This window comes from Nelumbo lutea, chromosome 6 (assembly GCF_056320005.1).
Source record: "Nelumbo lutea isolate HS-2025 chromosome 6, American lotus-T2T, whole genome shotgun sequence".
NCBI classification, from domain to species: Eukaryota; Viridiplantae; Streptophyta; class Magnoliopsida; order Proteales; family Nelumbonaceae; genus Nelumbo; species Nelumbo lutea.
In genome coordinates this window covers 11602672-11627861 of record NC_142689.1, presented here as the reverse complement: position 1 = coordinate 11627861, position 25190 = coordinate 11602672, and the positions used below count along the sequence as shown (strand labels likewise).

General features: G+C 40.1%; 1 protein-coding gene across 2 annotated transcripts in view; it reads left to right on the top strand.

The window, feature by feature from the left end:
• The window catches only part of LOC148847333 (1,4-alpha-glucan-branching enzyme 1, chloroplastic/amyloplastic-like), a 104952-nt gene that overhangs the window by 24482 nt on the left and 55280 nt on the right, over window positions 1-25190 (top strand). For both annotated transcript variants that reach the window (XM_088952042.1, XM_088952041.1), the window contains exons 5-6: window positions 6759-6801; window positions 7492-7551. In XM_088952042.1, coding sequence (XP_088808168.1) covers window positions 6759-6801; window positions 7492-7551 — 103 coding nt within the window. The remainder of the gene's footprint in view (window positions 1-6758; window positions 6802-7491; window positions 7552-25190) is intronic.

The window sequence follows — 25190 nt, the reverse complement described above, 5'->3', positions numbered from 1 at the left end:
GTAGCACCACAAAACAATCTCTTTCTTTTGCAGCTACTCTACCACCGATTTGGAGTCCTCTTCAATAGTCAACTATTTCCACATTCATCTCCTTTTCCCTCTGTACTCATTCCATTACAGCCATAGTTTCTGCCCTTAATAAGTCTCGTACCCCAGTCAATCCCGAGAACATAATGACAATATTGCCTTCCTCATTTCTAAAAATCTCCCCACACCTGAAATCCCCTGGTTACCCACTTATCCCTACTGCTCAAATCAAAGTTAAGCAAGTTAAGCTTTAAGAACCCTCTGTCTAGCAGCATCCAACTCCTGTGGATTGTATTCTTTTGATGGAAGTGTTTGCCACTTAACTCCACTTTCTAATGACAGCATCTATTGAGAAGGATGTAAGAATCTCCAATGTCTTGACCCAGTGGGCTACCCTGCCCTGGCAGTAATACACTCAATTATTGCCTCTTGACTCCTTGCTTTTTCATTGAAGATTCTTGCACTTCTTTCTTCCCATACTGTCCAAATGACTGCAGCCTGGTGCATCTCCACCACTATAATACCAGTACAGATATCCCCTGACTTTACAAAAAAAAAAAAAAATCAAAATCGAAAAAAGAGTTGTGGTTTCTTCTGAGAAGTTTCTGAACTGCCACCCAAGAGAGTAAATTTCCCACCATCTTATGCACTACTGAATCTACTGAGATGCTTACTATGGAAGATCCTCTCCACAAGATTCTTCCTCTCTGTTTAGGCCAACTAAAAGTAGTTGGAGTGTTTTGACTGTTGCTACAGTAGTCCGAACAGGAAGAAGAAGAAGAAGAAGAAGAAGAAGAAGAAGAGAAGAAGAAGGGTCTGTCGAAAATCTGATGGGTTACCCATTCAGTCAACCCCCTTAATCTATATTAGGTTCTAATCATAGTTACAAAGACAGAAATGACCTTACTTAAGTGTGGGGCAGAGTAACTCTAATAACACTACCACATAAGCAAGTTACTTAATAAACAAAAGAAGACTAAACTACCCCTATTCGGCACATCTTAACACTCCCCCTCAAGCTGGAGAATATATGTCATATAATCCCAGCTTGTTACATAGATAGTTCACTTTCCCTGAGCTTAGAGCTTTTGTAAACAAATCTGCCCACTGGTCATTGGAGCCCACATGTTCTGTACTTATCTCTCTGGCAAGAACCTTCTCTCTCACAAAGTGGCAATCAACCTCTATGTGCTTTGTTCTCTCATGAAAGATAGGATTGGATGAGATATGTAGTGCATCTTGGTTGTCACAGTACAATTTCATAGGTTTATCCATGTGAAACCCAATTTCTTGTAGGAGATTCCTCAGCCACACTAATTCATAGGTAGTGTGAGCCATGGTCCTATATTCGGCTTCAGCACTGCTTCTGGCTACAACCGTATGCTTTTTACTCTTCCATGTCACAAGATTTCCTCCCAGAAATGTGCAATAGCCTGTAGTAGATCTTCTGTCACTCACTAAGCCTGCCCAATCTGCATCTGTATACCCAACTACTTCAAGTTTTCTTCCTGGTTTATACAATATCCCACAGCCTGGAGCACCTTTCAGATGCCTCACAATTCTAAGGACTGCATCCCAGTTCGGTATACGAGGGTTCTGCATGAATTGTCTCACCACATTGACTGCAAAGGAGATGTCGGGTCTCGTGATAGTCAGATAGTTCAGCTTTCCCACTAGTTGTCTATACCTTCCAGGATCTTCAAATATTTCTCCTGTATCACTGCTCAACTTAACATTTGGTTCCATAGGGGTCTCAGCCGGTTTTGCACCTAACAGTCCTGTTTCTTCCAATAGATCAAGGACATATTTCCTTTGGCACAGATTCACACCTTGTTTTGACCTGGCAACCTCTATTCCCAAGAAATTCTTTAATGTTCCAAGGTCCTTTGTTTGAAAATGATTTTGCAGAAATACCTTTAGTTTGCCAATCCCCAATTTATCACTACCAGTGATGACAATATCATCCACATAGACCACTAATAAAATCTTCCCAGCTTCTGAGTCATAGCTGAACACTGAGTGATCAACCTGGCATTGCTTCATTCCAAAACTCTTCACCACTTCGTTGAACTTCCCAAACCAAGCACGTGGAGATTGCTTCAACCCATAAATTGCTTTCTTCAGCCTGCACACCTTACCACCCTCCCCCTGAGCAACAAACCCAGGTGGTTGCTCCATATATACCTCCTCCACTAGATCACCATGGAGGAAGGCATTCTTTATGTCAAGTTAAAGGAGAGGCCAATCATACATAACTGCCAAGAAAATTAGGACATGAACGGAACCAAATTTAGCCACCGGTGAGAATATCTCCATATAGTCCACACCATACACCTGTGAGTAACCTTTAGCAACAAGTCTGGCCTTCAGACGCTCCACACTACCATTTGGCAAGTATTTCACAGTATACACCCATTTACAGTCCATAGCATGCTTCCCAGGTGGAAGAGTAGTAAGTTCCCACGTTTGAGTATGTTGAAGAGCAGAAAGTTCCTCCTCCATTGCCCGCCGCCATCTAGGTGAACTAAGAGCTTCTTGAACATTGTTAGGTAGGGAAATAGAAGACAAAAGTGAAACAAACTGGCGATGTGATGCAGAAAGATGAGATAATGAAACAAAATTGGAAATGGGATGGAGTGTGGAACTACGTTTACCTTTCCGTAAGGCAATGGGTAGGTCAAGATCTGAAGGTTCAGCAATAGGAGCCATGAGAGGATCCGCAGATGAGGTAGAAGCAGGAGGAGGGGCCGGTGTCGTTCGACGTGTATACACTTGTCGGATCGGTGGTCGTTCAGTGGTGACCTGCACTGGATGAGGAGATGAGTCTACTCCAACAACAACCTCTGGAACTGAATCACTGACAGGAAGAGGAAGAGGAGGTAAGGGTGAGGACAAGGGTGCTTCGTGACTGGAGAAGAAGGGGACAAACTAAAAAAATGTGACATCTGGGCAGACATAGCACTTTCGGGCAATAGGATTGTAACACTTGTACCCTTTTTGAGTCTGAGAGTAGCCAAGGAAGATACATTTAATTGAGCGTGCATCTTGTCTATTCCAGGACTCAGATTATGAATAAAGCACACACAACCAAAGACACGAGGAGTTAATGGAAACGGAGATAAAGTGGGAAACAAGATGGAGAAGGGGGACCGACCATGAAGAATAAAAGAGGGCATCCGATTAATGAGAAAACATGCAGTGAGTACAGCATCACTCCAAAACCGTTTAGGAACATGCATGTACTGAAGCATAGACCGAGCAATTTCAAGAAGATGATGATTCTTCCATTCAGCCACCCCATTTTGTTGAGGGGTGAAAGCACACGAGGTCTGATGAATAATGCCATGCTGTTCTAAATACTGTTGAAATGCAATAAGAAAGTATTCACGACCATTATCTGAACGGAGAACTTTGATTGGAACACCAAATTGTGTGCGTATTTCAGCATGGAATTTTTGAAAAATGAAAAATAATTCACTTCTTTCTTTCATTAAGTAAATCCATGTCATTCTTGAACAATCAACAATAAAGGAGACAAAATACTTGTACCCATTATAAGACTTTATTTTGATCGGACCCCAAACATCTGAGTGAACCAAAGAAAAAGGACTCAACATACAACTCTCAACTCTTGGACTGAAGGACACACGACGGTGTTTACCAAACTGACATGACTCACATCGTAAAACTGACAACTGACTCAATGATGGAACCAACATCTTGAGGACCTTGAGAGATGGATGTCCCAGTCGGCAATGCCATTGTAGAGGGGTAAGGGAAGTTTGAAGTGCAATTGAAGATCCACCGCCGTCAAGGTAATACAATCCACTAGCTTCATGCCCCCCACCAATCTTCTTCCTCGTCTTGAGATCCTAAAAAACACAAGTGGAAGGAAAGAAGGTAACAGAACAGTTAAGAGCTTTGGTTATTTTACTAACAAACATAAGATTGAATGGAAACTTAGGTACGTATAAAACAGATGATAAAGGGACAGAAGCCAAGTCAACATTACCAACACCACAGATGGGAGATGAGGACCCATTGGCAAGTGTAACAGTTTGTGGTGTGGAGGTTTCAGCAAGAGAAGAGAACACACCTGGAGTCCCGGTCAAATGATCTGAGGCTCCAGAGTCAATAATCCATGAAGGAGTTTTAGATGACATGCAAGCGATACCTGATTGGGCATATGTGGCAGTGGTATGCTGTGAAGTAGTTCGAAGGAACCGTTCATACTCATCACGCGGAACACTCACCATCTCCCTCCTAGAAGTAGATGTAGATGTGGAAGGAGTTAGGTCTGCCAGTTTGCTGTCACTAATAGCAACCTCGCATGCTACAGCATGATTAGCCCATTTAGAGGGAGGGCCATGTAGATCATAACAAAAATTCACTGTGTGTCCATCCCTACCACAATGAGTACACTTCCTTGTAGTGTTATTTTTTCCTCTGCCACGGCCTCCCCCTGAGTCACGGCCACCCCTACCAATCATGGAATTGCCACGGCCCCCTCTGGAATGACCTCCCCCTCTTGTACTATGTCCACCACCTCTAGCTGTCACAAGTGCTGATCTATCATACTGTGTGGGGTTCTCTGTCTGGCCCAAAGAGATTCTACGAAGTCTTGAGAAAACTTCCTCAAGTGTAGGAAGAGTAGAGCCCCCCAATATTTGAGCTCTAATTGGTTCATATTCCGACTTCAGCCCCACTAAAAATCTTGTAACATCTAGCTGCTCCCTTTGCTGTTGCTGAACTTGAATATCTGGAGTAAGGGGATGATAGACATTGAGTTCATTCCTTATATTCTTCATGCAGGCATAGTACTCTTCTAGTGTTTTGGTTCCTTATTGCAAATCAAAGTACTCCTGATACAGATGATATACTCTTGTTGTGTTATCTTGTCCAGAATATAGCTTCTTAGCATGCTCCCATATATCCTTAGCCGTATCAAGGAACATGAAGTTGGCACTGATTTTGGGTTCCATACTATTCCACAGCCAAGTCATGATTTGAGCATCTTCTTGTTCCCAATCATCAAACCCTGGAGAGTCAACCGGTGGCTTCTCATCTCTAACATGCTTTGCTTTCTTCTTTGCCTTGAGAAAAACTTCCACGGATTTAGCCCATGGAACATAGTTCTCCCCATTTAGCTTAATTGAGGTCATTTGTACTCCTAGGTAGTCGGAAGAAATTACTACACTAGGTTTCTGATCATTGTAGCCATCTCCTATTGCTGCCATTGTACCTTTTCACAGTTGTCTCTAACTTTACTTCTCAGCTACAAGCTGATTGATGTTGTTCACAGTTTGATATTTCAGCCCTATTGCAGCCTCTAAACACCACTGCTGACTTCACTCACTTGTTCTTATTCACACTACTGCTGACTTCACACACTTATGTCCCACATAAGCATCAGTTTATCGTTCACTAATCACAAGTAGAGGCCCTCTTACAACCACTCAAGCACCACAACACAGCCAAATCTGCTGCACCCAATTCAGACTTATTTAACACACTTAAGAGGGCATTACACAACCACAAGGAGTTCGGCAAGGTCACTGCATTCTACCTTATACCACTCGGCTACTGCCCTACAACAACTTACAGCATTCTACCTTATACCACTCGGCAAGGTCACTGCATTCTACCTTATACCGTATCAAGAGGGCATTACACAACAACTTACAGCATCCCTACACATTCGGCTATTACACAACAACTTACAGCAGCCCTACACATTCGGCTACTGCACACACAGCCCTTCCTAGGGCAACAATGAACCTAGTTCTCTAGGTTCTACTCAGTACAACAGCTTCTTGTAGGGTTTCTACCCAGAAATATAAGTAACACTAGAAGAAGAGAGAACCGACCTTCCTTTGAGAATATCAATCAACCATTCACTACTGAAGTCACTTTCCTTGTTGAAGAAGGTTATGCGCAGCAGAGAGACAAGCTGTACTGTTTCTGACCTAGGGCGAACCAGTTCTCTCCATCGACTGATCAGAAACGAAGGTGAAGAGTCACGAACAGTGCTGAGGTGCTTTACCAACTGACTTAGGTCAGGAGCATTGCTCTGATACCATGTTTTGACTGTTGCTACAGTAGTCCGAACAGGAAGAAGAAGAAGAAGAAGAAGAAGAAGAAGAAGAAGAGAAGAAGAAGAAGGGTCTGTCGAAAATCTGATGGGTTACCCATTCAGTCGACCCCCTTAATCTATATTAGGTTCTAATCATAGTTACAAAGATAGAAATGACCTTACTTAAGTGTGGGGCAGAGTAACTCTAATAACACTGCCACATAAGCAAGTTACTTAATAAACAGAAGAAGACTAAACTACCCCTATTCGGCACATCTTAACATGGAGAAATAAATTGGAGACACTAGTAGAAAGGTTCCACCTGCACCCAAAAAGAGAAAGAAACCAATCCCAGCTGCAAGTAACAAAAGCGTAGGAGGTTAAAGTGATAGCAGGTCTCACCATTTTCTTTACTAAGGATACACCAATGAGGGGATAAACAGCATCCATAATAATCTTCATCATCTTATTCAATTATTACTTTCATTTCTTCATTCCAGCATCCATGCTATCATTATCATCATGTTATTTGTTTATTTGCAAAAGCTATCTTATTCATTACCCTTGTATTAATTACATTTAAAATATAATATAACTTTGTAGGAAATTTTAAGTGATGTAGTTTCTTACTTCCATCTTTTTCCTTTTGATTTCTCAGTGCCACAGGAATAACTTACAGAGAGTGGGCACCTGGAGCTAAGGTTGTTTTATTTTCATTCTTACTTATAGATATTTTATTCACTTTTTGAATTGTTTTATATGAAACTCTCAGTTATTTCCTTCCTCATGCTCTACACCTTGATTGTGAGTATATGTAATGGGTGCTATTTTAATTGTGATGCATTTTACAAGAGCACTTACTAATGTTAGTTTTGACTTTCATATTCATGCATGCATAAACCTTACAGTCTTTCATTTTCCACCTTTCTTTCTGCAACATCCATGCTCTTATTCAAATACCATTTCCCTTTGTTTCTTCCCTGTTCGTTGCAATGTCCAATTATTATCCAAGACAATACAGATTACTGAAGTTTACTCTTGTCACTTGCATCTTTTCTCATGCTAAACATCTTTATAGTAAGCCATGAAGCACATTGTTGCACTAGTTAGATCTACTCAATACTTGATAATGTATTGTTGGATGGTAATAGACCACCTTTAGGGCTGTTTTTATGCATGTTTTTATTATTTTGGCTTTTCAAGCACCGACTATTCCAGATGCTATTTTGTACGATGATTCATGATAATGTGCTTCTTTGATGCTGATTACAAACAGTCTTTCCCTGATACCTTTAAAACATTACTATACTACAGTGGCAGATCTAGTGTTAGTTCACTATTCTGTATCTAAAGCCTCTGTTTAGAAATAACAATTGTTCAACACATTTCAGTGGGCAGCATTGATTGGAGATTTTAACAATTGGAATCCCAATGCAGATGTTATGACTCAGGTATGTAAGATATGTTTCATTTTGTCGTCTTTTTTGGCTGAGCTACTTCCTCAAAGTATGACAATTTAATTATGTGTGATTTTTGGGATTATTTACTTGGCTTTTCATATTATACTTCTCAGTAGTGAGTGTTGATGTGAGTGGTGTGAGAGAAGAGAGTGAACAAAGAGAAAGATGGACCTTAGGATACAAGACTTAGGACAACAAGCCAAACGAGTTCCATCTCTCAAATGAGAGATGCTTTATATTAACACTAGAAATATCCAAATTACAAAGCTGTCCATAATGGGGTAGATATTATATTAAAGTCCTTGATTATAGCTTTTCTTCCAAATACTCCCTTTCTTCGTACAAAATACAATTTGAGCACTCCAACGCTTTCCCTCAAGCTAGCATCAGATGGCTTGCTTAGAAAGAAACATTGTAACCTTGGTGGCAACACAAACAACTTATCTTTTGGGGCAACCCTTGAACAAAGCAACTTGATGATTTCAAGCATGGCAACAACCGACTCTTACACCACATCAACAAGGATCCAATCAGCTTGAAAACATTCATGACATTATGCATAACTATCACTCATGGCAAGACAATTCTTCAACTGAATAGATGATACTCATGGTGGCTCATGGTTTTTATACCACAACACGACTAACATAATACTTATGGCAAAACAAAGCTCTTACCCAAGACACAACAGACTATCAAGTTCACTTCTTGACACTTTTTCCAACAATAACGGTATACCATCAACATCATATGGTTCAAAACTATAGCCACTAATATTTAAGAAAGAGGACTCCATGTGATCAAAGATTTAACATTCTTAATACCTCAATGAAAACACAATGATAATGTTGGAATGTTAACTTTATTTATTATGTTTGTATTCTACTTAGGGTCCGTTTGGACAAATTAAAGCAGTTTTTTCTTTTGTTTTTTCTGCTGTAACTTAAGTAGGGGCATAAGGGTCCTTTCCCTTGTAATTATGGTCGCCCTATATATATTAATATAAGCTGGTGCCGCCAGCACTGTAGCGGCACTGTAGCAGGACTCCAAATCTCTCTCTTCTCTTCTCTCCTCTCTCCTCTCTTCTCTCTTATCTCTTCTCTCTTCTCTTCTACCTCTCTTCTCCTCTGTTCGACTGTTAATATGGTATCAGAGCGGTTCTGCTAGGCCTGTGAGTAGATCGAATAAGCTTCAATCTGCTGTCTTCTTCAACTGAGATTAAAAAAGTGCAGACCTATGACTGGTACAGATTTTTTTTTTTGTGTTTTTTTTCCTTTTCCTTGGTCGTGTACCAAGAAGAAACTATATGACTCCAGACTGCTGAATGTTTTCTAAGAAGCTGTGAGGTTCGAACATCTTTTTTTTATGGATCGTGTGATCCCATGTCTGAGAATTCAGATTTGTAGGTCGTGGATGACCTGATCTTTTAACCCTTGTGGTGTAACCATACTGGTTTACAACCCCTCAAGCAGTCAATGTGTTTGGGGTGTCTGGAAGTTGGTGGAGTGTGACTGCTAGGTCAGATAAGCTCTGAGATCACCTTAAAATCTTGCCTTTTTTGGACAATCTAGGCTGGTTTGTGGTCAGATTGTGTCCAGATTGCAGTGTGTGCATGTGGGCTTCATCCTTGGTGTTTCTAGGACTGTTTGTTTGGTGATACGAGGGATCATAAGGTGTGCATAAGGTTTGAAAGGTGTTTGAATCATGTCCTCTGAGAATTCTGCAACTTCAGGAATTTCAGGAGGTCAAAATGGAATGAGTGGGGGGATGGATATGAGTTTCCCCATGGCTGTAATCCCCTTTGATGGACTGAACTATCTTGAATGGTCTAGGGGAATTAAACTTTATATTACTGCTAGAGGAAAAATTGGGTATATTAATGGTAGAATCAAGGAACCAAAGATTGGTAGTGCTGAACATGACAGATGGGACCAAGAAAATAGCATGGTGATGTCATGGCTCTTGGTTTCCATGTTGCCACAAGTAAGGAAGACATTTATGTGGGCTAAAACAGTTTGTGAAATATGAGAACAAGCAAAATCTACCTATTTAGAACAGAGACACTATGCAAAGATATATTAATTACAAGTAGAATCCTCCACTTGCAATCAAGGGGAGAGGAGTCTCTCAATGTACTATTCAGACTTGACATCAATTTGGAAGGAACTGGATCATTATCAAAATGTGAATTGGAAGTGTGATGAGGATGCAAAGGCCTACAAATCACTTGTTTCCCAACAACGGATTTTTGCCTTTCTTTTGGGGCTGAATCCTACATATGAGTCCATGAGGGTACAAATCTTAGGAAGTGAAAACTTACCTTCAGTCCAAGAAGTTTATGCCCTAGTTCAGTCTGAAGAGAGCAGAAGAAGTGTGATGAATTGTACAGAAGGGGAATTGATTGCACTAACTGTCTGAGGGGGTACAAGTTCAAATGTTGGAGGTTCTTTTAAAAAGGGAGATTTATAGAAGAGAGTGGATGACAAAGACAAACTTTGGTGCACTCACAGTCAAAAGTCTAGGCACACTAGAGACACATGTTGGGATCTTCATGGCAAGACGAAATGGGCTCAAGAATTGAGTAAGAAGTTTGATCTGAGTAAGAAGCCAACTCAGCAGAGTCAGAAGAAATATAACTCAGCAAATGTGGCATCTCAAGAGACTATTTCCATGGTACCCCAAGAGTGACACTCTGGTTCTGACCCAAAGGAAGAAATCATCAACTCCTTTCGTGACCACTTGGAATTATATGGTAGGACACTTTGCCAGATGGATTTTGGCCCTACTTCTTCTACCTCCTTTGTGTCTACATCAAGTAACACTGCCACTGCCTTTCATGTGTCATCTCATACATCTGATTCCCCTTGGATAATTGACTCTGGAGCCTCAAACCACATGACTGGTAAGTCAAATTTATTTCAGGCATATAACCTCCTCTCTAGGAGAGATAAGGTGAGACTGGCTAATGAGTCTTATCCAACCATAGCCGGTCAAGGAACCATCACCCTTCCTCTTGGTCTTACCCTCTCTAATGTGTTGCATGTTCCTAAATTACCTATTAATTTACTTTCCATTAGCAATATTACTCATTCCTTGAATTGTTCAGTGACTTTTTCTCATTCTTTGTGTGTATCTCAGGATTTGACCTCGGGGAAGACGATTGGTAGAGGAAGCATGGTGGAAGGCCTCTACGTGTTGGAGAATAAAGCTGGTCTTGTGGCTACAAAGTCTTTAAATTCTTCTAGTGAGAGGCATGCCTACTTGTGGCATAATCGTCTTGGTCAACTTTCATTTTGGTCTTTAAAACTTATGTTTCCTGAGTTGTTTAAGTCTTTGTTAGTTAGTAAATTGCAGTGTCATACATGCCAACTAAGCAAACATTGTAGAAATTCCTTTCCTTTAAGAAATAAAAGATCTGAATTTCCTTTTCATATTATCTATTCTGATGTTTGGGGCCCTATTTCTGTACCTATTGAGACTGGATATAAATATTTCATTACTTTGACCGATGACTACTCTAGATATACTTGGGTGTATCCTATGCGATCTAGAGATGAAGTGCCAAAGACTGTGAAAAACTTTCAACGAATGGCTTTCACTCAATTTCAAACTAAAATTCACATTTTCTAGTCGAACAATGGAAAAGCGTATTTCCATAGTGATCTCACGGAGTTCTTTGCTTTGTGTGGATCTCTTCATCGAAGCTCTTGTGCCAGGACACCTCAACAAAACGGTGTTGCTGAAAGGAAAAATCGTCATCCACTTAAGGTAGATCGTGGTTTATTACTTCATATGAATGTTCCGAAACGTTTTTAGATGGATGTTGTTATGTTGCTGCATATATCATCAACGGTATGCCATCTCGGTTATTAGAGTATAAGGCCCCACATCAACTCATGTTTCCTATAGCTTCGTTGTTCCCCATTCTAATGCGTGTCTTTGGGTGTCGTTGCTTCATTCATGACTTGTCTCCTACTCGCGGTAAACTTGATCCCCTTGCCACTCCTTGTGTTTTTCTTGGTTATCCGTTATCTCAAAAGGGTTACCGCTGCTATGATCCTGCTTCACGCAAGTACTATGTCTCCATGGATGTATCTTTCTTTGAGAGTCAACCCTTCTTCTCAGTTTCTCCTTGGGGGGAGAGTAGGGTTGAGGAGAAACACACTCAGGTTCAATTACCTCCTTTTCCCGACCCTTCTTCATTTCGGGTCTTTGTTCGCCGCCATAAGAGCCAACAGAGTTCAAGAGCCGTGGAACCTGAAACTATGCAACCGATATCATCGAACTCTCCAGAGGTAGATCCTCCTCATCATCCAGGTACACTTGTTCCCATTGATATGCCTGAATCTCTTAAAATTGATCCTCCTGTTGTTAATGATCTTGATGTTCCTAATAAGAGAAATGGTGTTAGGTCTTGTACTACTAATCATCCTATCTCTCACTTTGTGCCCTATGATCATATTTCACCTTCCTACCGTGCATTCCTTTACTCTATTAACAATGTCTCTATTCCTAAGAATGTGGCAGAAGCTTTATCCAAATCTGAATGGACAGATGCAATGAAGGAAGAAATTAATGCTTTGCACAAAAATGGCACCTGAGAGTTAGTGGATCTTCTTGAAGGGAAGGAACTAGTGGGTTGCAAGTGGGTATTCACGGTAAAGCATAGAGCTGATGGTTCAGTAGAAAGATACAAAGCTAGATTGGTGGCCCAAGGGTTTACACAAGTGTATGGAGTAGACTATGCAGAGACCTTTGCTCCAGTAGCCAAGATGAATTCAATCAGAGTCCTCCTCTCACTGGAAGCTAACCTTGATTGGGAGCTTCATTAGTTGGATATCAAGAATGCATTCTTGAATGGTGACCTAGAGGAAGAGGTTTACATGACTCAACTTCCAGGTTTCTATGCCAAAGGTAGTGAGCAGAAGGTGTGCAAGTTAAAAAAATCTTTATATGGGTTGAAGCAATCACCTCGGGCCTGGTTTAGTAGGTTTCATTTTGCAGTGCAACAGATGGGATTCAAACAATGCCAGTCAGATCATACTTTATTTGTGAAAAAAGGTGAAGGGAAAATTGCAGCTTTAATTGCCTATGTTGATGCCATAGTAATCACAGGAGACAGGAAGACTGAAATACAAAACCTGAAGAAATTCCTAGCCACTCAATTTGAGGTGAAAGGTCTAGGCCCCTTATGTTATTTTTTTGGAATTGAAGTTGCTCACTCAAAAAGGGGCACATTTATTTTCTAAAGAAAATATGTACTAGATCTATTAGAAGATGCAGGCACGTTGGGAGTGAAACCAATTGATTCACCCATTGAACCCAACCATTGGCTAGGAGATAGTCAGGGGGAGTGTTTGAAAGATGTAAAGAAGATCCAGAGACTTGTAGGGAACTCTTATATTTGTTTATGACCAGACTTGATATTGCCTATGCAGTGGGTGTTCTTAGTCAGTTCATGCATAATCCTAAGACAACTCACTTTGAAGATGTAGAAAAAAACCTTAGATACCTCAAGAAGTTCCCAAGATCTGGTTTGCTTTTCTAGAAACATGGGCATTTGAAAGTGGAGGTGTATACAGATGCTGATTGGGCAGGGGCAATCGATGACAGAAATTCTACCAGTGGGCATTGTACCTTTGTGGGAGGAAACCTAGTCACCTGGAGAAGTAAGAAGCAAAGTGTGGTAGTTAGATCCAGTGCTGAGGCAGAATATAGAGCCATGTCTCATGGAGTTGCTGAAATGATGTGGATAAAAAATTTGTTAGGAGAGTTGGGTTTTGCAGTTAACAAACCTATGTCACTTTACTGTGACAATAAGGCTACTATCAACATTGCTGCTAACCCAGTCCTCCATGATAAAACAAAACATATTGAAGTGGACAAGCATTCTATTTGAGAAAAACTTGTGAGCAGAGAAGTGTGCACTCCTTATTATGTTAGTTCAGAGGAACAACTTGCAGACATCTTCACCAAGGGCCTTCAACACGTGCGGCATAATAATTTGTGTGACAAGTTGGGCATGATTGACAATCATGTCCCAACTTGAGGGGGAGTGTTGGAATGTTAACTTTATTTATTATGTTTGTATTCTACTGAGTTAGGGTCCGTTTGGACAAATTAAAGTAGTTTTTTCTTTTGTTTTTTATGCTGTAACTTAAGTAGGGGCATAAGGGTCCTTTCCCTTCTAATTATGGTCGCCCTATATATATTAATATAAGCTGGCGCTGCCAGCACTGCAGCAAACTCCAAATCTCTCTCTTCTCTCCTCTCTTCTCTTCTCTTCTCTTCTCTCTTCCCTTCTCTTCTCCTACCTCTCTTCTCCTCTGTTCGGCTGTTAATAGATAACTTGAAAACAATTGACCCTCAGACAAAGATTGAGACTCCCCTATACCCAGTTAGGCATTTCATTAAACATGCACATGAGACAAGAGATAGCTATTGAAACCACTTTGAGCAAACACTTCGACTGCAACATGTGCTACAAATAACCTAATGAAGAGAAGTGTTGCAAAAGCTTAAAGGTCACAAAATCTCACAAACATTTCTCCTGTTCTGCACCTGACACATACATGCTGGAACTTCAAATTTGTTCCCTGAGAAATGGCGACTTTCATTAAGAATCAAAAAGATGGGGGATGGACAAAATCCAAAGAATTGAAAAGACAAAAAGTTACATTAGCAAAGTGTTAGCACTGTACATGAAGTCCTATCCGCCCCTGATGTAGCTAAGGGATCTACTATCACATTCAGTTCCGTTGTTTTCCATCTGAAAGCGCAAGAAATAAGTGAGGAGAGGTCCTACCATCCCAGATCTCATTTAGCAGGTGGGGCAACCTCCAAGGACCCACATCCTGATTAGAATTTAGAAGCCCATCCAATTGCAATTCTTGGGCAAACACTTACAGCTAATATGAAAATGATTACTTCCTTAGTCCCTCTGTACATGAACCTTCAAATTTGGAGTTCATTATCTTGGTTTAAGCTAAAAACTTCCAAAAACCAATTCAGCACCCCAATGAAAGCACTTTCTCCTTCAAATAGCCACTAAGAACAACCAACTAAAAAGGAGACAGCCCATCTCTCCACTTGGAGACAATAGAACTAGTTGCCTACAACTTATCACTTAATCACAAGACGAGCTAATTATAAAATTGGAGAAAACAACAGCTCAACAAAAAGTGATGATTTCAACTATTAAAACTAGACTTTGATGAAGGAAAGGGTACGACTAACAACGTATTAGATTAGATTTGAAAAATAAAAGATAAAATAAGGGAATAATATGAAACCTAGGGCAACAATCAGGCTTACAGGAGAAATCAGTTTTTCCAAACATAAACCAGTGACGAAAAATAGGGGGAAGTAAGCATTTAACATGATAATGAGAACAAATATATCTGAACTATATCTGAAAAGTCTAAGAAAAGATTAAAAACAAATTGACACCAAACAAGAAAAGAACTATTGATGCAGAAAAAATATAAAACCAGTAGAAAACAGCAATAAGAAGTGTTAAATTCTTGAGGTCAATATAGTTGAAGCTGGAACGAAGAATGCCCCACTTTTAGGGCTGAAATCACCACTTTAGTGGATAGTATAAGTTAGGGTTTCAAAACAAGTAAAAATATACTTCTACAAAATGATATGAGGCTCATATAGCTGCCTCGAAGCAAAGTGACGCCCTAATACACAATTTGACAGAGATAACCCCCCAGTTAAGTGAATCACATGACAGTCACATGATTCAACGAAAAAATAAGAGACTAAGAAACTAACAAGAAACTATAAAGTCCATATAAGTTACATAACTCAAGAAAATAAGAAAACAATGATGAATAGTTAACTTGGCCCCCTAGGAATCCGACTACTAGTGGGATTATATGTGGGTCCCACATGCTCTTGCGTCAACCTCCCCAGGTTGGAAACTTGACTTTGGCGAGAAAACCTTGATGCACTTAGAATATGTGGCTACATCCAACTTCTGCAACTCTTCTTCTGCGATCCAAGTGGTCTCAGTAGCTGATTTTCCAAACCATTTCACTAAGAATCGTTGGTACGTGTTTCCCCTTCTAGATCGAACCTCTTTCACATCCAAAACATCTTGTATCGCTTCTTGTAGCTTCTTTGGGAGCTGCTAAAACATGGTTTCTGGTGGTTGCACTTCTCCATCAAATCCCTTAAACGGATATAAGTCAGCAACATTAAAGATATGATTGATTTGAAGTGCTTCTGGCAACTCAATGATGTATGCATTGGAACTGATTTTCTTCAAAACCTTACAAAGCCCAAACTTTCTTGAGTTCAGCTTATGGTATGTTACCTTAGGGAACCTTTCCTTCCCCAAATGGATAAGTACTTCATCACCTTCACAATATTTCTTGAGCCTTCTATGCTGATTTTCTGACGTGGCATAAGCTTCATTACTAACTTTTATTGCTGCCCAGACCTCCTCATGAATGTGTTTGATATGATCAGCAAAATCCTCACCTTCTGCACTCACCCTTACTTCATTCGGCAAGGAAACAAGGCTGAACATACCTTGCGGTTTGTGTCCATAAGCTGCTTCAAAGGGTGTCCTTTACATAGATCTATTTACAGAAATGTTGTAGGCAAACTCAGCTTGGGTTATAATAGTATCCCAAGTCTGTACATGGTCACCCACAAGACACCTCAACTTGTTTCCAAGACTTCTATTTACCACTTCCATTTGCCCATCTGTTTGTGGGTGACATGTACTAGAGTAGGTTAATTTTGTACCCAACTTTCTCCATAAAGTTTTCCAAAAGTGCCCCATAAACTTCACATCCCTATCTGATACAATAGAAGAAGGAAGTCCATTTAATCACACCACCTATTTGAAGACAATTCAGCTATGTGAGTAGCATCAGCTGACTTTGAGCAAGTTATGAAATGCACCATCTTGGAAAACTTGTCCACCACCACAAAAATTGAATTGTGGTCCCTTGCTCTCTTAGGAAGTCCAAGCACAATATCCAAGGTTAAGTGAACCCACGGTGAATTTGGGATTGGCAAAGGTGTATACATCCTGTTTGTGAGTATTTCCCTTTGCTAGTTGGCAAATTCTACATCTTTTCACCACCCGTTCCACATCCTTGTGCATCTTAGGCCAAAAATAACGATCAGCCACCATATGTAATGTTTTATCCCTCCCAAAATGTCCTCTTAAACCTCCTTCATGGAGCTTTCTAACAATTTCCCCGCATAGAGATCCGTAGGAAATGCATTACTAATTACCTTTGAAAAGGTACCCATCATGGACAGCATATTGCAAATTCCTTCTGATCACTAGCCCTTCCAATTCTGTCATTATTTGGCTGAAAAATGGATCATTACTATACTGATTTTTCAACTCTTCAAAGCCCAAGACTTGTGTACATAACACATTCAGCTGTAGAACCCGCCGGCTAAGTGCATCGGCAACCTTATTTGACACTCCTGACTTATGTTTTAGTGAAGATGTGAATTCTTGTAAGTAGGAAGTCCACTTGGCATGCCGTGGACTGAAATTCTTTTGTGAATTCAAGTATTGTAGGGCCTGATTATCTGAAAACACAACAAACTCTTTGACTATCAAATAATGTCTTCAATGTTGTAGAGTTCTCATCAAGGCATAAAACTCTAGATCATATGTAGAGAACTGACAGTTAGCATCAGTTAATTTTTCACTGAAAAGGCTACTAGTTTATCTTCTTGGCTGAGTACTGTACCAATTCCAGCTTGTGAGACATTAGATTCCACTGTAATCAACTTATCAAAACCTGGTAAGGCAAGAATGGGAGCTTCAGTCAAGACTTGCTTGATGTATTGAAAGGCTTTATCTGCCGATTTTGTTGAAACAAAAGTAGAACCTTTCAAAATCTCTGTAATGAGGTTCATTATGGAACTAAAATTGTGTATAAATCTTCGGTAAAAGGAGGCTAAACCCTGGAAACTGCACACTTCACTTAGGGATTGAGGTGTTGGCCACTCCCTAATAGCTTTCACCTTCTAAAAATTCGGTTGTAACCCTTTTGCAGAAATCACATACCCAAAAAGACAACCTTGTCGCACAAGAAAAAGCATTTCTTCAAGTTGATATAGAGTTTCTCCTTGTGAAGAGCCTCTAGTACCTTTTGTAAGTGTTCTGAATGCTCTTCTCTAGTCCGACTATAAATTAATATGTCATAAAAAACAAATAAGCTCAAGAATGGTCCAAGTACCTCTGTCATTGCATGCATAAATGTGTCCAAAGGCATGACCATCCACTCATATAACACATCTGGAGTCTTGAATACTGTCTTCTGTTCGTCTCTACTCATTATGATTTTGATGGTACCCGCTACGCAAACCAATCTTGGAGAACACCTTAGAATCAGCCAACATGTCGAGCATATCATCCCAACCTTGGAATTGGGAACCGATATTTGATGGTTATCTTATTTATTGCATGGCTATCTATGCACATTCTCCATTTGGTGTAAGTACAGCAGGCACAACACATGGACTTTTACTTTTAGGAATTAGTCTATTTTCAATCAACTCTTCCACTTTCAGCCCGCTGTGTAGGTGGCATTCTATAAACTGGAAAGTTTGGTAAAGAGGTTCCAGGAGTCAAATCAATAGCATGCTGGACTGTTCTCATCGGTGGTAATCCCTGTGGCTACTCTTCACTCACTAATTCTTGAAACTCTTTCAACAACTTTTGAATTTTTGGAGGGCATTCAGCTTTCATTTGAAGTTGTTCACTTGCCACACCTTTTCTGATTAGTACTTACATAATCCTTGTCTCCTTACTTTCTTCCTCAAATTGTTGCACTGTGAGGAACACATTAACCTCGCTAGCCTTAGAGGAATTTGAAGTGACATCCTTAAGAGGCTGCAATATTAATATTTTCCCATCTTTCTAAAAAAGCTTTGGTGTAATGGAGCATGTCCTTGTCGTACAATCATGGTCTACCCAATAGAATGTGACATGCATCCATTTGCACAACCCACAACATCACATCACGCTTCTTCTTCAAATTTGGCACCCAAAGTAAATTTAACCAAGCAGCGAGAACTTATAGGTACCTCATTTCCCTTTTGGAACCAAGCAATTTTGTAGGGATTTGGGTGCTTCTCCATAGGCAACTTTAGCTTTTCCACAGCTTCCCTAGATACCAGGTTCTCACTGCTGCCCCCATCAAGTATGACATTACAGACCTTGCCATCACAAGTAACACAAGTGTGGAAAATATTGTGTCTCTGCCAATCTTCAGCCTCCTTACCTTTTGGTGACATCATAACTCTTTGAGCCATCAAACTTTCACCTTGAGCTGGGCAAAAATCTCTCTCTTCTTTTTCTTCTTCATAATGGTCATATTCAGGTTCCCCAATTCATTTTCTTCATCGTCAACCTCCACCAAGCTAACTCTTTGATGCAGGCAGGTGTAAGAAGCACGACCCTGTTCACCACATGTGAAGCAACAAAGATTGGATCTGCTGCCACCTTTAGAAGTACCCCCATCTGAATGGTTAGAGTTGCTGAATCTTGTGGATTCTTTCCCTTTCTCATCCTTACCAACTCCAATAGGATTGTTAATTGTTACCCAACCTATGGTGTTAACTCCTTTGGCATTTTTAACAACTGTTTGCTCACTCCAAGCACTCTTAACAGCACTTGTATGGCATTGTTGCAGTGAGCTTGCATTAGGATAGGGCACCCTTACACCATAACGAAATACTCATTCCTCAAACATTAAGGCATATTGTTGAGTATCTTCTAGACTAAATAGTTTCACTACACTCATCTCATCTCTAATGGATGGGTTAAGTTCCGTGAGATGACGAGCTGTTAGTTGCTCATTGCTCTCATTAAGACCAACCCGAATATAGAGATTATTAAATTTTGATGTGTATTTTTCTACTGTCATCCCTTTTTTCCTCAATAAATGAAATCTCTCATATAACTCCATGGTGTAATCAGCTGGTAGAAATTGCTTCCTCATCTTTGACTTCATATGCTCCCATGTATTGATTTTTGGCTTCCCTTGACAAGAATGTTACTCTTCAACTTGCTTCCACCATTGAAGTGCAACACCTTTCAATTTCAGCTTAACTAACAACACCTTCCGTTCCTCGGCCATTGGCTTCCACTCAAAATAATTTTCCATACTAGTTTCCCAATGCAAATAGTCTTCTGCATGCATCTTCCCTGGGAAATCAACAACTTCTATTTTGATTCCACCATCGTTAAGGTCTAAATCACGTTCTTCTAACCCACCATGTTCAACCCCTCCATTTTTAGGGGTGTGGAAGGGATTCCCTTCCTCAATCTCAACTTCATCTCCAAGACTGCCTTCTGGTATGTCTGAAGGTTCGCGGTTGCCTTCCGGAATCTCCATACGTGCTTCCGCTCGCTGTTGTCTTTGCAAGACTTGCACTTGTTAGACAGTCTTGTATGCCCTTAGCTTCAATCGGATTTGATGTACTTTTGTTATTTAGTGGAAATAAATTAAAGTGCATGTTTGATTCATGTTGTTTGGTATAATTCTGTGTAAGACCCTAAAACTGGACACTTATAGAAACTTGTGTTAGTTTTAAATGGTCACAGCCATTGGATAAGTCTGGGGAGATTTATCCTGCCAAGGCTGATACTGGTGTGCCACCAAGTGTTGGGATGGCTTGTTTCGGCCATCAGGGTAAGACCCAAGGCACATGCAGTATGGTATTGCTTGAACCCTTGAACCGGACCAGATTTCTAGTATTGCCCTAGACCTTGGAGACAGATGGGAAAAACTGGAAAGTTACACCTGACCCCTAGACTCGATTAGGACACATCACTAGGTGTTGGATCGGGCTGTCTTTGATGTGTCAATCAGGGAGATCCTTAGTGGGGGTCAAAACCTGGACATGTTGGGGCAGTCTGAGAATTCATCTGAGTGAGTGGTCATAGTGACAGGATCAGCCCCTTTGTCGAACAATGGTAATGATTGGTACTGCACTCTCTCTGATGGAAACCAAACTGCCGGCAGTTGATTTCAATCGTTGGAATTTTGTTTTGCAAAATAAGTTATATATATGTATATGTACGGTTTCAAAAGATTTGCAAAAGGTTTTAATTCCCGGGATCCATGTGAGTAGAGAGTGCGGCACTGTTCCTTGTAGCCAAGAGAGAGGTCTTCTCTTGTCGGGTAGTGCTTGATCATTAAGGGCTGAGAGGTTAAGTGTAAGACCATTTAGGATAATACCTGATGGGCTAAAATTGCACCTGCCCACAATCCCTGGGTTTTTATAAGATGGCTTGGCCCAGGGACCACTTAATGTAAGTGTTGGGCCCATAAGGTCCATGTGATGAGTTCAAGGGGGTCACTGAGTTTTTCAGTGAATTCGGCTGGGCCTTGTAATAAAGGCTGGGCCGAACCCATGTGGCTGGTGTGTAGATCAATGCTTGGGTCCCACGCCATAGAAAGAAGCCCAACTGGGCAGCAGGTTGGAGACTAGTTAAATACTGAACACTTAATGGGCCAAAAGCCCATTTCGAACTGGGCTGATATGATCACCAGTTCATAGGGCGAATCTGAGATTAGTGTTAGTAAAAGGATTGGGTCTTTGACCTTATCCACTCTAAGAGACCAAATTCAAATTAGATTTGAATCTGGTAACCTTCTGATAAGATCAGGAGTTAACTAACTTGATCTGTAGATAGGATTAAGATTAACCTCTATCCAAATACTGATTTGGATTGGGATAACTCCCAAAAATATTGGGAGGTTTCTTAATCAAGAAGAAAGAGGAGAAAACCCTAGCAGAAATATCAGATTTCGAACTAGGGGGTTGGAGTAAGCAAGAAACACATCCTGCAATCTGAGATTTGATCTCTCACAGATTCCAGAGAGAAGAGACAATTCTGCCCTCTTTGTCCCTGGACTTCTCCTCCTTCAGCCGCCGCTACTACCTGTTGGAAGATTGGATCTTTGCAGCAACAGGAAGTCAAGAAAGCAGTTCTTGACAATAGTCTTGCAAGAAAGACACTAGGATTCGGTGTTCAAGGTTTCCAGAGGGTTCTTGTGAAGAATCCAGTGTGTAGGACGCACCCTGCTGGTTCCGTTCCATCCACAGCTATGTCATCTTCAGCAGGAGCGGATCTTGGTTACTTCTTTGGGCGTGAACACCAACTTTGGGAGATATTATTTCTCCGGATCAGGTATAATCCTTCCTGTTTCCTTTTGGTTCAGATCTGGTTTGTTTATGGTTCAAGTACGATGCTTGAATAATGTATTCTAAATTTAGGGAATATGATTCCCAGTTGGAAGAAGGTAGAAATTTTTTTTTGAAATTCACCCCCCCCATTCCGCACCTTTCTTGGCGTCGATTAGATGGATCTACCATTCTTTCAGCACTGTCCGTGACAAGTCTTCAATCATACGTTTCGTCTCCAGCATTTCCCCTTGTTGAACCTGGTTTCCTCTACCTTCATGTCCCCTATCACGATCTGCCATGGTTTTGATATGGTTTCTTAAGCTATGATACCAAATTTGATGTAGCAAATATATAAAACTGTTGGAAAGTAGAAGATCGACTCTCTGATTGATTCTCCATAATTTTAGGTCCATCAGTTTAGGAAACTTAATTTCCTAGAATCATGGGATATTAATTGGAGAATCCCACTGATATAGAAATTAGTTTTTTAGGAAAAGTTAGTTTCCTATTTTATCACCCTGTAAATTAGCTCTGTAATTCTATATAAAGTTGTGTATATGCTCCTTCCAAGACAATACAATCAATTCATTTTTCTCTCAAATTTTCACATGGTATTAGAGCAGGTCACGACTTAATCCACACATAGTGTCTCTTTGGTCATTTCTGCTGCTGGTTCAAGAACTCTCAAGCAGTATAAAGTTGTAGCCCACGGGTTTCTTTCTTGGTGGTAGGTCAACAATTTCCCATGTTTGATTCTTATCTAGAGCCTGCATCTCTTCTCTCATAGCATCTTTCCATTTCTCATCAGATAATGCCTCAGTTAAAGTATTAGGAATATGAATGGTGTTTAGATTAACTAGGAAACTTCTATGTGATGGTGAGAATTTTTTAAATGACACAAAATTTGCTAAGGGATATAAGGGATGTTTAGTGCATTCTCTTGTGCCTTTCCTAAGGGCAATAGGAAGATCTTGGTCAGATGCTAATTCTGAAGAAATTTCTGGAACTGTATTTACCTCAATCTCAGGATTAGGAGTTGAATCTTGAACCTGCACAAGATTAGGATCTTGGTTTCTTCTTCTTGAATATACCTACAATCTCATAGAGTCACAAAGTTCATCATTCTCTGTCATGGGCCTGGTATGAATGGGTGAAGAAGTTGGTTTGGTTTGAGTTGGTTCGGTAGGTGCAGATACGGATTGAACTGGTATAGATGCTGAGTTTGGGTGTTGAGAAACTGTAGGTAGACCAAGCGGGGACAATTCTCTGTCCTTATCTTTAATGAATGACAAAGACTCCCCCTAAAGATAAGTTTGAGTGAAATATGGTGTTTTTTCTTCAAAAGTGACATCAATAGAGACAAAGAATTTTTTAGTAGGTGGGTGGTAACACTTATAACCCTTTTGGGTGGACGAATAACCCACAAAAATACACTTGATGGCTCTTGGATCTAACTTCCCTCTATTATGGGTATGAACATGGACAAAAGCAGTGCATCCAAAGATTCTTGGGGTGAGATGATTTGTTGTACATAGATCGGGTTAAAATTGAAAATTGTTTCTATTGGTGTTTTAAATCCCAACACACTTGAAGGTAATCGATTTATAATGTATGCAGCTGTAAGCACAGCTTCCCCCCAATAGGTTTTTGGAACATGCTGGTGGAAAAGTAAGGCTCGGGTTGCAGCTAGTAGATGACCATTCTTCCTTTCTGCTACTCCGTTTTGTTGTGGAGTATTAATGCAGGAGGATTCATGGATAATCCCTTCTTTTTGAAAATATGGGGATAAAGTTTGGTTGAAATAATCCCGTGCATTATCCGATCTAAATCTTTTGATTCTGACCCCATACTGATTTTGGGTCATGTTATGGAAATTTGGGAGTACACTACTTACATCTGATTTAGATTTAAGAAGAAAGATCCAAGAGACCCTAGTGCAATCATCAATAAAAGAGACGAACCATCGTGAGCCAGACACATTTGGAACTGTGGAGGGTCCCCATATATCACTATGGATCAAAAAGAATGGGACTGCACTTCTCTTGTTACTGATTGGAAAGGGCACACACTTGTGTTTTGTAAATTCACACACATCACAATGAAAATATTCAACACTCAATCCTTTAAACAAGGAGGGAAACATAGTTTTCAGAATTCCAAAAGATGGATGTCCTAGTCTAAAGGGATGAAGCCAAATGGTGTCTTTGTTGGATGATGAAAGGAATGACAGAGATAACTTATCCTGGACAATATTTGATTTGCATGATTCTTCAAGATAGTAGAGTCCATTCTTCTCCTTAGCAAGTCCAATCCTTTTCCCCGAATCCTGGTCCTGAAATATACAGTAAGAAGGATAGAAAAGCACATTACAGTTCATGTCCATTCTTCTCCTGTCTTTGCAAGGCTTGCACTGTCCGTGACAAGTCTTCAATCATACGTTTCATCTCCAACATTTCCCCTTGTTGAACCTGGTTTCCTCTACCTCCATGTCCCCTATCACGATCTGCCATGGTTTTGATCTGGTTTCTTAAGCTATGATACCAAATTTGATGTAGCAAATATATAAAACCAGTAGAAAACAGCAACAAAAAATGTTAAAATCTTCAGGTGAAACAGTATAGTTGAATCTGGAACAAAGAACACCCCACTTTTAGGGATGAAATCACCACTTTAGTGGATGGTATAAGTCTTTAGGGCTTCAAAACAATAAAAAGATGCTTCTACAAACATGATATGAGACTTATATAGCTGCCTCCAAGTTGAAACCTTCAATGCATATTGGGCAGGCTTCATTGATGATGAGTGATCCACCTTTGGGTTCAATAGGTGGTAGTCTAATTTCTTGGGGAAGCAAGAAAGAATCCATTGTTGCCACTTGCCACGTCAAATTCTTAAATAAAGAACTAGGCAATAGCTTGTGGAGTTTCAAAGCTGCTTCGGTTGAAGAATCTCTTAAGGGAGCTCGGAATTGTGTTTGATGATCCCATTAAATAACCAAGTTGCAATTAGCATTAATACCATTCAAGTTAGCAATAGAAAAAAATAGCATTGCTCACAATCCAGTTCAGCATGATAGGATTGAACACATTGGAGTTGATCTTCACTTCATCAAAGTGTAGGTGGCTACTAGAAAAGTTGTTTGTAAAGTCATAAAATCAAATAGCTGATGCATTTACAAAAGTTGTAGTTAAACTTAAATTATTGGTCAGTGTTAATAAGTTGGGCATGATGAATATCTATGCTCAGCTTGAGGAGTGTTAAGGATACAGTAACCCAAGGGGTTTATGTAAATTTCCTCATTGATATATAATTAATGAAGTGTAAGCTTCTCTTTTCCTTGTCTCTTTCTCTTCTTTTTTCTTCTACATTTCTTTTTCCTTCAAACCTTCTTCCATTTTATCTTATGTAAACCAACTATTACCCTTTTGTGCAAGGATTTTTTTGGG